Genomic DNA, 13337 nt, shown 5'->3' with positions numbered 1-13337 from the left:
TATCCTGCCAGCACATGATAAAAAGGAAATCATTTCTTAGTTTTGTTGCTCTTCTTTTTCAAATTAACACCCTTTAGTGTTCTTTTGGAGTCCACATTTTACTGTGTAAGCCTGCACTGAGATGTATTGCAGTGTCTGACATGTATTGCAGGTTGCACTGGGAAAGAAAACCTGCACTGCTGCACCCTGCTGGGGTTTTTAAGTGTTTGCATCTCGCTCTGTAACACAAACTTTAGACGGATGCTGTGGGACTTGACTGAAACAATAAAGCCCTTACTTAACTGTTACAGCGACTTTGAGAGTTTTAAAAATGACACACATTACATGATTACATTACGTGACATGGTGCTGGTACTGTGCGTTGTGCCAAAATGTTAAATGGAAATATATATATACAATTTCCCAAATGACTTTGGATATTTTAGGACCCAGACCTTTCCTTGCCAGTCATAGTGGGCGGGCTGCTGATGTGCTCCAATAACCAATGGTTGCTTAAAGCGCCTGCGACGTCACAGCGTGATCAAACAGTCTAGTTTCACTTTCTTTTCACCGTAAATGGTGGGTGTTTTTGTGATCAAGCTAGGCTAGACTAACAACATCTGAAAGTATTTGGGTTTTTTTTTTTTCTTCTTCATCCCAGCGTCTTCTCTTTTGCTCCTGCAGGCTCAGCTTGCACTGCAGGTTTGTTTCCGCGTTGTTCAAATGTCATAACGATCCAACAGAAGAACAGAAACAGGAACTATACAGTATGAGAAATGTCCAACCTCCGTATTCTCTGACTTTTTCTTCTTTTCTGCAGGTGAAATCATGGATGGTTTGCTTAAGGAAATAAGATGCAAGGATGAAGCAGCAGCCTCTGTACTGGAACGTAAGTGGCAGAGAATATGAGAATATTTATCCTACACTACTACAGTAAATAAGATGTAAATATTTATGCATATATATATATGTATAGTTACAGTGAGTAGGCTCCGTTGTTGCAACAAATGAGTATAGAAACCACTGGACTGTCGTTTTTGCCACAAACTAACAAGAAAAAAGCCAACAGAACCACAAATTGAATGTTATTTTAATTCAGTTTTATTTATATGGCGCCAAATCACAACAACGAACAATAATAACTTAATTTGTATAACCAGGAGACTATTTGATCAATAACAGATCTGCTCTTTCAGAGGCAGGTTTGAGCAGTGACTCAGATCTCCAGTCACTGACTTTACAAGACCTGAGTGAGCTGTTCCCTGGAGTTAAAAATGTCAAACTGAGAAGGACAATCTTTGATGTAGTACACAAGCAGGTAAGCAAGCATGCTCTGTATAACTGAGAGGAGAGAGATTCAGAATGACATGTGTAACCAAAATATAAAAAGTCAGGTCCAGACAATAAACACTTTTATTTGTTTTTATTTGTTTCAGAAACCAATTGATGTGCTCATAGAAGAATTCAAGGACTTCATCCCACATGAATCTCTCAGGGGTAAGTACAGGCCTGCTACTTTTCCATTTGATGGATTTAGATAAGCGGAAGAAAATGGATGGATGGATGGATTTTGGATCTTTCGGAGCAGTTTTAAAATATGACATGCATATTCTTGTACATAACTTATACAAACTATAACTATAACTCATACAAAACTTTCCATCCAGCTGCCTTAACCGAAAATAGAGTCTTGGTCGATTACCTGAAAATGTTGAAGGAAATGAAGACCCAAATGAATAATGATTTCCTTGATCGACATATCAGTCTGTTGGAGGACTTCAGGAAATCTCAACCATCGCAGGACCAGGACAAAGGTTTTTAATCCAGTTTTTTTCTTAGCCTAATATTAATGCTTCTTAATTTAATGAGTGCAGATTCAAAACTTTAATAGAGGGTTTTCAAACTTCAACTTAACATAAGTAAAGCTTTTTATATGATCCAGTCCATTTATGCTGAATATGCGTAAGCCATGTCTTTGATATTGAATGGACAAAATATCTGACAACGGCTCAGTCTTGTTTGCTTTTGTTATTTCCATTCTGTAGATTCATGTAAAAATAGATGCAGAGACATGAAGTCTCAATTAACATGTCATTCTGTCCATGTCATGGACAGATTAACAGGCATCAATTTTTTTAGTCAGTAATGGTCCCTTCCTGTTCCAACATGACTGCTCACCCGTGCACAGTCCATACAGTCATCGATTAGCCAGTTTGATGAGGAAGAACTTGACTGGCCTGTACAGAGTTCTGACCTCACTCCTACAGCACACTTTGGGATTAATTAGAGTGGAGACTGGGAATCAGGCCTTCTCGTCAACATCAGTGTCTGACCTCACAAATGTGTTTCTGCAAGAATACACAAAAATTCCCATGATCACTACACCTTGTGAATTACATCTGCATGATATATATATATATATATATATATATATATATATATATATATATATATATATATATATATATATATATATATCATATATATATATAGATAGATAGATATATACAGGGGTGCATATAAGTGGTCCGCAGGTGCGCATGCGCTGTCAAAATAAAAGACACGCACCAGATAAGAAGTTGCAACGCGCGTTTGCGTACATAAGATTTTCTGGAGGAGGACAGACATTTGTTTAGAAGTCTTAAATTAAGAGTTCAGCTAAGATACTGCGCAGGACCCTCAAGCTCCCAGGCCTCTGGTAGAGGACCCGAGCTTGAAGGATTGACCGCCCACAGTGGCGAGCGGGGAATTGACACATATATATATATACCAGTAGACATATGTATGTCTACTGGTAGACAGGACAGTCAGCAGAGACTGCAAGACCAGGCTGACCAACCTGTGCACTGCCTGGATTGATTACAAGAAGGCCTATGACTCAATGCCCCACAGCTGGATACTGGAATGCCTAGAATTGTACAAGATCAACAGGACCCTAAGAGCCTTCATCAGGAACTCAATGGGGATGTGGCATACTAGAGGCCAACTCCAAGCCCATGGCACAAGTCACCATCCAGTGCAGGATCTACCAAGGAGATGCTCTGTCCCCACTGCTGTTCTGCATAGGCCTGAACCCCCTCAGTGAGATCATTAACAAGACTGGCTACGGCTACCGACTACGGAACGGAGCAGTTGTCAGCCACCTCCTGTACATGGATGACATCAAGCTGTATGCCAAGAGTGAACAAGACATCGATTCACTGATCCACACTACCAGGATATACAGCAATGACATCGGGATGTCATTCGGGCTGGAGAAGTGTAGTCGGATGGTAACAAAGAGAGGGAAGGTAGTCAGAACTGAGGGGATCGAGCTACCAGAAGGCAACATTGCAGACATAGAGGACAGTTACAAGTACCTGGGGATCCTGCAGGCGAATGGGAACCATGAAGAGGCAGCTAGGAAAGCTGCAACCACCAAGTACCTGCAGAGGGTCAGGCAAGTCCTGAGGAGTCAGCTGAACGGTAAGAACAAGATCTGGGCTATCAACACCTACGCCCTGCCCGTGATCAGGTACCGTGCTGGGGTAATAGGCTGGCCAAAGGAGGAGATAGAAGCCACTGACATAAAGACAAGAAAGCTCCTTACCATGCATGGAGGGTTTCACCCCAAGTCCAGCACCCTGAGGCTGTACGCTAAGCGGAAGGAAGGGGGCCGGGACTGGTGAGTGTCAGCACCACAGTCCAGGATGAGACAACGAACATCCAAGAATACATTGGGAAGATGGCCCCAACTGACCGAAAGTGCTCAGTGAATACCTCAGGCAGCAGAAACCCAAGAAAGAGGAGGGAGACGAGGAACCATCATGGAAGGACAGGCCCTTGCACGGTATGTACCACCGGCAGATAGAGGAGGTGGCTGATATCCAGAAATCCTACCAGTGGCTGGACAAAGCTGGACTGAAAGACAGCACAGAGGCACTAATCATGGCAGCACAAGAACAAGCTCTGAGTACAAGATCCATAGAGGCTGGGGTCTACCACACCAGGCAAGACCCCAGGTGCAGGCTGTGTAAAGATGCCCCAGAGACAATCCAGCACATAACAGCAGGGTGCAAGATGCTAGCAGGCAGGGCATACATGGAACGCCATAACCAAGTGGCCGGCATAGTGTACAGGAACATCTGTGCCGAGTATGGCCTGGAAGTCCCGAGGTCAAAATGGGAGATGCCCCCAAGGGTGATGGAGAATGACCGAGCTAAGATCCTGTGGGTCTTCCAGATACAGACGGACAAAATGGTGGTGGCTAACCAACCGGACATAGTGGTGGTAGACAAACAGGAGAAGACGGCCGTAGTGATCGATGTAGCGGTTCCGAATGACAGCAACATCAGGAAGAAGGAACACGAGAAGCTGGAGAAATACCAAGGGCTCAGAGAAGAGCTCGAGAGGATGTGGAGGGTGAAGGTAACGGTGGTCCCCGTGGTAATCGGAGCACTAGGTGCGGTGACTCCCAAGCTAGGCGAGTGGCTCCAGCAGATCCCGGGAAGAACATCGGAGATCTCTGTCCAGAAGAGCGCAGTCCTGGGAACAGCTAAGATACTGCGCAGGACCCTCAAGCTCCCAGGCTTCTGGTAGAGGACCCGAGCTTGAAGGATAAACCGCCCGCAGGGGCGTGCTGGGTGTTTTTTTTTAATATACATATATATTTATTAGAGATGGACCGATCCGATATTACGTATCGGTATCGGTCCGATACTGACGTAAATTACTGGATCGGATATCGGAGAGAAATAAAAAATGTAATCCGATCCATTAAATATCAAAAAAGCACCTCACAAAACTTGCAACACGGCGTAACTCGGCTCATAACCGTAGCACGTCGGAGCAGTGTGATCACGTGATAGAGCGGCTGTGTGTATTTGTAGCCTCGCCAGCAATCCGGCATTTCATCTCCGAGGAAGTTATCCCAGAGAGAAGTAAAGCAAGTGTGTAAGTTCATCTCTGAATGTTTGTAAAGCGTACCCACGTTAAGCTTAACAACCGATATATGGAGCGACTGCCTCTCTCTCTCTCTCCTGTTGCTACTTCAATCGTGAAACTGCTTAATGATCAGCTGATCGGCTTTTCTGTCGCGAGTCGTCTCTCTTCTTTGTTTTTGGCCCACTTTGCACCAGAAAGAGGAAACCAGCGGCTGAACAACAGCAGCACGTTTAAGCTTGATAAGCTGTTGTTAGAATTTATTTAATATTACTTTCTAGACCAGGATCCTTTTCTACGTAGCTGACGGCTGGTAACTGTGCAGGGGCGGATCTAGCAAAGTTTAGCCCGCGGGGCCGATAGGGCATTAACAGGGAAAAGGGGGCACAAAGACATACTTTTCTTTCTTATTCTCATTTAAAATATCTAGCTTTTAATAAATAATTATCCGAATCTTACACCCAAAGTTTTAATCTGATGTAAAATGTATAGAAGTCCATTACTGTATATAGTAACTATTAAGTCTAATATACCCTAGTAAGCTATAGTACTTTTTCCTTTGGGAAGATACCATCTGTGCAGTCTGCAATTCTGTAGAAGAAAGATGTTGAATCTATTTAATTATTCTTGAAAAATAATTTATTTCTGTGCATTTTTTTTCACACTGCATCAAATTAAAGTTGATGAAGTCAATTAAGCATCATGAGGTGGAGGGTGGGGGGTTCCCTATTTATTTTTGCTGGGAGTTTGCAACCCTATTAGTTAGGTTGCTTAATATTTCTGCTAAGTACTCTTTAAAATACCAGAATAGGAAGGATGGAGTAGGTTTAAGTTTATTAGATTGATCAGTGTTGCTGAACTATGAAATATTTTGGGTGCAGTGTATTTTTTACATACAGGTATAACAGAATAGCTTTAGTGTTGTTGTTTATTTAAACTTGAGTATGAACTTGTACAAAATCCAGCAAGATATTAAAAAAACAGTTTTATTGATTAAAAAACACACTATATCGGATTCATATCGGTATCGGCAGATATCCAAATTTATGATATCGGTATTGGACATAAAAAAGTGGTATCGTGCCATCTCTAATATATATGTGACTTAGTGTAAAAATGACATGTACCTTTAACACAGAGTGCATGACTTTGGATATTTTATGACTAGACTTTTCTTTAGTGGTCATAGTGGACGGGGCTGCTTGTGCGGTCCAATTATCAGTGGTTGCTTAGAGCACCTGCCACCTCATTGCGTGACCAAATAGTTCAGTCAGTCCAGTTCCTTTGACTGTAAACGATGGACGTTTTGTGATCAAGCTAGGCTAGACTGACAACACAATCAACAATATCTACATCTAAAAGTATTTAGGGGGTTTTTTCATCCTAGCATTTTCTCTTTTGCTCCTGCAGGCTCAGCTTGTACAGTAGGTCTGTTTCCTTGTTGTTCAGATGTCATAATGATCCAACAGAAGAACAGAAACAGGAACTATACAGTATGTGAAATGTCCAACCTCCGTATTCTCTGACTTTTTCCTTCTTTTCTGCAGATGAAATCATGGATGGTTTGCTTAAGGAAATAAGACGCAAGGATGAAGCAGCAGCCTCTGTACTGGAACGTAAGTGGCAGTGTTTTGAGAATATTAATCCTACACTAAATAAATAATAAATAATATGTATATATACATAAATATATTACAGTAAGTAGGCTTCATTGTTGCAGCGGTAGTCCAGGTGTCAGAAACCACTGGACTGTCGTTTATGCCGCAAACTAACAAGAAAAAAATCAACAGAACCACAAATTGAATGTTATTTCAATTGAATTCAATTTTATTTATACAGCAACAAATCACACCAATGAACAATAACAACTTTAATTTGTATAATCAGGAGACTATTTGATCAATAACAGATCTGCTCATTCAGACGCAGGTTTGAGAGCTGACTCAGATCTCCAGTCACTGACTTTACAAGACCTGAGTGAGCTGTTCCCTGGAGTTAAAAATGTCAAACTGATAAGGAAAATCTTTGATATAATACACAAGCAGGTAAGCAAGCAAGCTGTGTATAACTGAGAGGAGAGAGACTGAGATGGAGGTGTGTAACACATATTAAAAGTCAGATCTGGACAATAAACACTTTTATTTATTTTTCTTTGTTTCAGAAACCAATTGATATCCTCATAAAAGAATTCAAGGACTTCATCCCACATGAATATTTCAGGGGTAAGTACAGGCCTGCTACTTTTCCATTTAATGGATTTGGATAAGCAGAAGAAAATAGATGTTTGGATGGATTTAGGATGTTTTAAAATACGACACGTAGATTCTTATACATAACTTATAAAAATCTTTCCATCCAGCTGCCTTAACCGAACATGGAGTCTTGGTCGACTACCTGAAAATGTTGAAGGAAATGAAGACCAAAATGAATAAAGTGCAGGATTTCCTTGATGCTCATATCAATCTACTGGAGGACTTCAGGAAATCTCAACCATCACAGGACCAGTACAAAGGTTTTAAACCAGTTCTTTATATTTAACCTAACATTAAGGTGTCTTAAGTTCATGAGTGCAGATTCAAAGCTTTAACACAGTGTAGCACACTTCAACTTAATGCAAGTAAAGCTTTTTGTCTGATCTGGGCAGCACAGTCCATTTATGCTGAATATGCATAAGCCATGTCTTCAATATTGAATGGACACAATATCAGAATCGCGTTTATTGGCCAAGTATATGTGCAAACACACACAGTGAATTTGGTTCCGGTAGATGGTGTCTCTCAAGCACAACAGTATGTACACGATAGATTAGAGCTGAGCGATAGAACGATAACGATATGTATTGCGAAATAACTTTTTCTCGATAGAAAAATTAAACTATTGCGATAGACCTCATCTCTCTTGTCCTCTTAAAAAAAAAAAAAAAAGAACAGCCAATCCAAATTAAGTAGCGCAGAGCCGAACCAATCACAGCCGCAGCGTCACGTCACGTGACTTGTTACGTACAGCACAAGCGCCAAGGCGCACATGTGTATTTGTGTGTTTGTTTGCCGACTAGAGAAAAATCAACCGAGAGCGTGAGCGAAGGTTACCGAAGAAAAAATGGTTCCAATGCCGGAGAGCTTGTCGAATGGAAGGGCCACAGAAGTTCCGTAGTGTGAAGGTATTTCGCTATTTCAAGTCTGACAAAAACAGAGTAGCGCCAAGACTGTAAATTGTGCCGAAAGCAAGTCTGGAAATACAATAAAGCGGTGCATGCTCAATCTCTGACTGAAAGCGCTAATTCGTCATTCGGCTTTTGTCAGACTAAAGTAACTGTTAAAACTGTTTGAAAAGCTAAGCTATACAACAAGGAGAGATTGAGAATTTCCTTTTAGTTCTCAGTTTATTTGATATTGACAAAAGTTAGTCAATTTTGTCTGTTCTTCTGTAAAACGACCTAAGATTTATTTTTAGAATTAATATTTTGTTTCTAAGTGGAATTGACAATTTAGTCTGTTTTGTTTGTTCTATTTTGAAACTTAAACGCTTTAGCGGCTGCCTTTTGTGTAGTTTGCAATATTTGCCTTTATTTATCTGAAACTGAAGTCTCATGTTCCTTAAGTACATCTGCCCTGTTGAACTTATTATGGGAAATAAATATTTTAATTAAAACAAGCTGCTAATTATTTCACATTTTACTTCTGAGCAACGGCACATTTAAATCTTACAAATATAGTTATTTGGCTTATATCGTGATATATATCGTTATCGCCTGAAATGAAAAAAAACATATCGTGATATGAAAAAATCTTATATCGCCCAGCTCTACGATAGATAGATGTGTATAAACCAACAATATAATAACCAATCTAAATCTTATATACAGAAAATACAGGATTACAGAAATGAACCACAGAGTATACATAAAGTGCAGTTCCAATCTAGCAGTGTGAAGCAGTGAGGCAATTCAACTGTTTAGGAGGGAGATAGCAAGGGAAAAGAAACTGTTCCTGTGTCGGGTGGTCCTGGTCTGCAGGCTTCTATACCTTCTGCCAGAAGGCAGCCAGTCAAAAAGTCTGTGTCCAGGGTGTGAGGGCTCTGTGATGATTTTCCCTGCCCATTTCCTGGTTCTTGAGAGGTGCAGGTCCTGGAGGCAGAGCAGAGGGGCGCCGGTAATCTTTTCTGCTGCCTGTACAGTTCGCTGCAGTTTGCACCCGTCTTGTTTAGTGGCTGCTCCATACCAGACTGTGATGAAGGAGCACAGGACAGACTCAATGACTGCAGTGTAGAACTGGATTAGCAGCTCCTGTGGAAGACTGTACTTCCCCTTGTCTCAGGAAGTACATGCTCTGCTGGGTCTTTTTGAGGATGGCTCTGAATGCAAGGCAGTGCGTTTATTTACAGTGAAAAGGTTAGCAACAGTTCAACGTGCAAAAAGGTGATCAGTCGTGTCCTCCTTCCTGTGCTCAAACAGTGCGTTCCTCCTCGAGGTGTCCTCCCGTGCTTGTGATTCTCCTCTGTCCCCGTTCCTAGTCACACACTGAATAGTAAATCACTCGTTGGGCAGGCAACACTTTTCAACATGAATGGTCCGCAAATACTACCAGGCTTAGTGTAATACTCCAGCGCTGTCAGTCGCTCAGCCACACCATTAAATAGTCCTGCCTAAGATGGCGGATGATTAGCGGCAGCTGGTGGCTGAATCAGTCGCAGGTGAGGCAGCTCCAGAGCGACAGCGCTTCCGGGTCGGCGGTCACTTGTTGCCGTGCGACCTCTGTAAACAGTCGCCACGGAGCCGGACAGAGAGAGGAAAACACGCACACAAACACAGACAGGTCAAAGGGCGGGGGAATCATCCGACCCTGACACTTAATTTAGTTGATTTTTTTTTATTTCTCACTGGTTAGAATTGTTCATAAAAACAGCAAACATTTGTCCCAAAAATTTGATTCTGTTCATCTGGATGTAGCATTTTCAGTGGGAGAAACTTTTCTTCACTCATCCAAGTGACTTCTTCAGTCTCAGCTGACTGCAGGTTTTCCCAACCTTATAAACAGTACATTGCACAATGACTGAAACTAGCACCACTGAATGAACAATGGGCTGGGAGATCAGTTCCTTGATTTACTTACTCAGATTGTTAGGGTGCCTGGGTTGTTGGAGGTTAATATCAAAATCAATTTCAATATCAAGTTCAATAATATAATAAACTCAAATTATTATATTATTGAACTTGATATTGAAATTGATTTTGATATTATTTATTCTAGTCTTTGGTTTCTTTGTTAGAGTTCTGTCTTATGGTTTATGTCTCTGTGTTCTCTAGTTGCTCTGTCTCCCCTGTCAGCCGTATCCCCTTGTCAAGTCCGCGTCTCTGTGTTATGTTTCCTGTTTTACTTTGAAAGTCCATGTCTCATGTTAAGGCGTCTGGTTTTGCTTCCTTTGTCTCCTCAGCCCTGATTTGTCCCAGCTGTGTTTCCCTCCTGTCTATCATTCCCTGATTGCTCCCTCTGTGTATATTAGCCCTGTGTTCTCTTTGGTCTGTGTCGTAGTCTCCCTTAGCTACACTCATCGTGCTGTGTATTCTGCCTGCCTGCCAGTGTAAGTTTATTTGGAGGTTTGTTACTTTTTGAGTTTAGCATTAAAGCTGTTTGAGTTCATGTTTGTCTCCAGTGTCTGCACTTTGGGTCCTTTTCCTGCCTGCACACAGCCGTTTCATAACACAGATGATTGAGCATGCATCAAGACAGAAAACATTTGTGAAATTTAATCTGATTTATGTTCCTACCACAAAATCAACTGGTGTTCTGTTCAGTCTGCTTCAAGTGTTACATTTTGTACATGACCTTTTCCATGTGTTTGTGATTCAAGTCTGTCAAAATTCTGTTATGTTATCATTCACAGGATAGATTCTCAGAAACCCCTTAAATATAGTATATAACTATAATATATGACTATATGGTAAATTATTACTAGAGTACAGTTTATAGAATGTATGTAAGTTTTTTGCATAGATTAATAAGATTTCCATTTTTACATTACAGCCCATTCGGTGGCTCATACTGTTCTTTCTATTGAGTCCACCACACACTAAGGTAGTGGTGGTCCAATTCCGGTTTAGTGGCTGTTCTGCGTGTATATATGTCCCTTACTTATGTGTTGTACCGAGTGAAACGACTGAAAGGGAATGAACAGTTCTGTCTATAACTTTTGTTCCCTGAAGGAGAGGAATGAGGTACAACACAAGGTGGCCCCACTGAGCAGCTTGGCTCGGTGAAGTGCGGCTATCAAGCTGAGGTATGACTGTGATGACAGCGATTATATGTGCAGGCGGGGCTGTGCGCAAGTCATCACAGGCATCGCCATGATCCACTGGGGAATCCTTCAAAACGGAAGCGCTGGAGAAGTGGACATATACGTGCCAGGCGTCGCCTGGTAAGGTCCGTGCCAGGCAACCCTAGCTTTTTAGGACTTTATTCTGCCCTCAAACAGCGGTGCCTTCTTCCTGTTTACCCAACGTCATCGAAGCACGCTCACCTGACGCAGTTTTATTGGTCGCCATGGAGGTGGAGCAAATATAAACAACTTGCAGTTACTGCATATCCATCCTGCTACCACAGATGGACAGAGTTAAATTGGCTCTCTTAAATGCAAGATCTGTAAACAAATAAAACTTGCCTCTATCATCAAAGCTTTTAAGTGCAAACAAATACAAAGTCCTGGTGTTTTTACTTCATTTGAGTCCCAGCTCCTGACTTTAAGCTGTCCTGCGGATCTAATTAGTCATCTATCGTCCACCTAAACATAATGACTTGTTTATTTCAGATTTTTTTTTTTTTTTGTTGTTGTTATCCCTCACTATGAAAGGATTCTTATAGTGGGGGACTTTAATATTCATCTGTGTTGTGAGGATAAACCCCTTGTCAAAATTTCTTAAACGTAATTGATTCCTTAAACTTCACACAATTTGTGTCAGGGCCAACACGTAAGGGCCACACCCTAGACCTTGTCTTGGGTTATGGACTGAATGTATCGGTGACTGAAAATTGTGTTTTACCTATTTTAGACCACTCAGAAATTTTATTTGATATTTTAATCCCCTAAATCTCCAGCTCTGAGAGGGGAAAATTGCTCCTAAGATCATCTCGTCATATTAGTCCCGAAGCACTGCGAACATTTACCTGATGTGTTGGCCCCATTTTTACCCAGGAGTTATGTGTGGACACCTTGACTCCAAACCTTAATAATACACTTCTTGAGCTACTGGACTCTGTTGCTCCTGAAAAGAAGTTAAAATGTCAAAAAAAGAACCCTATGCCCAGGCTACATGAGGAGCTCTTGAATTTGAGAAGAAATTGTCGAAAAGCAGAGTGTTGCTGGTGATCTTCCAGACCAGAAGTATTTCTCCAGGCTTGGTACGACTCTTTGTCTTTTTTTTCAATCAGCGATGTCAGCAGCGAAAGCAAATTATTTTTCGAATCTCATCATGAGTCATAAGCTTAACTCAAAACTATTATTCAACACCCTGTCACAACTTAGAGTAAGTCGACTCTCTGCTGTTCAAATTTGACAGCATATGACTTATGTTTTTCAGCGACAGGGCTGCAACCCACCTTGAGCTGTTCATTAGACTACTCAGCTGCTTTACCTGCTGGTGCTGATAAACTGTTCTCTGACTTCAAGGTTATTTCCCTGTCTGGATTAACTAAGGTTGTAAACACAGCTCGATGTGTTTACAACCTGTTCCTCTACCAGCTTGGGCTATAAAGGAACTGTGGTAAGTATTAGGACCCTACATTCTGTTTCTTTTAAATACTTCGTTGACGACCGGAGTCTTCCCTGAATGTTTTAAATCCGCTGTGGTAGTACCAATCTTGAAAAAACCTGGACTGGGTGTTGACATGGTTGTAAACTATAGACCCATCTCACATTTGTCTTTCATATCTAAGGTCTTTGAAAAGCTGTTTTTTAAGCAGCTCACTGAGCATCTGTCAACAAACAATCTGTTTGAACCATTTCAGTCTGTCAGTTCTTTTAGACCAACTCACTCCACAGAAACAGCTTTAATCAAAGTGGTAAATGATCTGCTGGTAAATGGAGACAATGATCGCACTTTAGCTTTATTATTGCTGGATCTAAGTGCTGCGTTTGACACAGTGGATCACTGTATTTTATTGGATAGGGTAGAGTATTTAATTGGAGTTAAGGGAAATGTTTTATCATGGCTGAGATCCTACCTGTCTGGGAGATCTCAGACTGTTAGTTTTAAAAATGATCTCTCTGAGACCTGTGCAGTGAGGCATGGGGTCCCTTGGACCATTGCTGTTTTCCCTGTATCTGCTGCCTCTTGGTGTTCTTTTACGTTCTTTTAATGTAACCTTTCATTGTTACGCTGATGACCTGCAGCTTTATGGTCCTCTAACCATTGGAAATTGTGCTGAAGTGTCTAAACTAGAATC

General features: G+C 41.3%; 2 protein-coding genes across 33 annotated transcripts in view; both read left to right on the top strand.

Annotated features, from left to right (window-relative positions):
* Positions 1-13337, top strand: part of LOC116309553 (serine/arginine repetitive matrix protein 1-like) — a 77097-nt gene that overhangs the window by 51441 nt on the left and 12319 nt on the right. The window lies entirely within an intron of this gene.
* LOC116332219 lies at positions 371-12555 on the top strand. Of its 3 annotated transcripts, XR_005608377.1 has the most exons (11): positions 371-681; positions 800-868; positions 1176-1297; positions 1416-1476; positions 1647-1793; positions 6447-6515; positions 6823-6944; positions 7061-7121; positions 7259-7411; positions 10333-10479; positions 11102-12555. XR_005608377.1 is itself a non-coding variant. In XM_039598967.1 (10 exons), exons 2-10 carry the CDS (start codon positions 808-810, stop codon positions 10377-10379), a joined length of 843 nt encoding a protein of 280 aa, XP_039454901.1. In that variant the 5' UTR covers positions 371-681; positions 800-807; the 3' UTR covers positions 10380-10538. The 3 variants fall into 3 exon arrangements, 2 of the variants coding, with proteins under 2 accessions (XP_039454901.1, XP_039454902.1); XM_039598967.1 differs by lacking the exon at positions 11102-12555 and having other exon boundaries at positions 10333-10538; XM_039598968.1 differs by lacking the exon at positions 10333-10479 and having other exon boundaries at positions 375-681.

The sequence above is a fragment of the Oreochromis aureus genome, linkage group 15 (assembly GCF_013358895.1).
Source record: "Oreochromis aureus strain Israel breed Guangdong linkage group 15, ZZ_aureus, whole genome shotgun sequence".
In the NCBI taxonomy this organism is placed as follows: Eukaryota; Metazoa; Chordata; class Actinopteri; order Cichliformes; family Cichlidae; genus Oreochromis; species Oreochromis aureus.
This window is presented reverse-complemented; position numbering and strand designations above follow the sequence as displayed.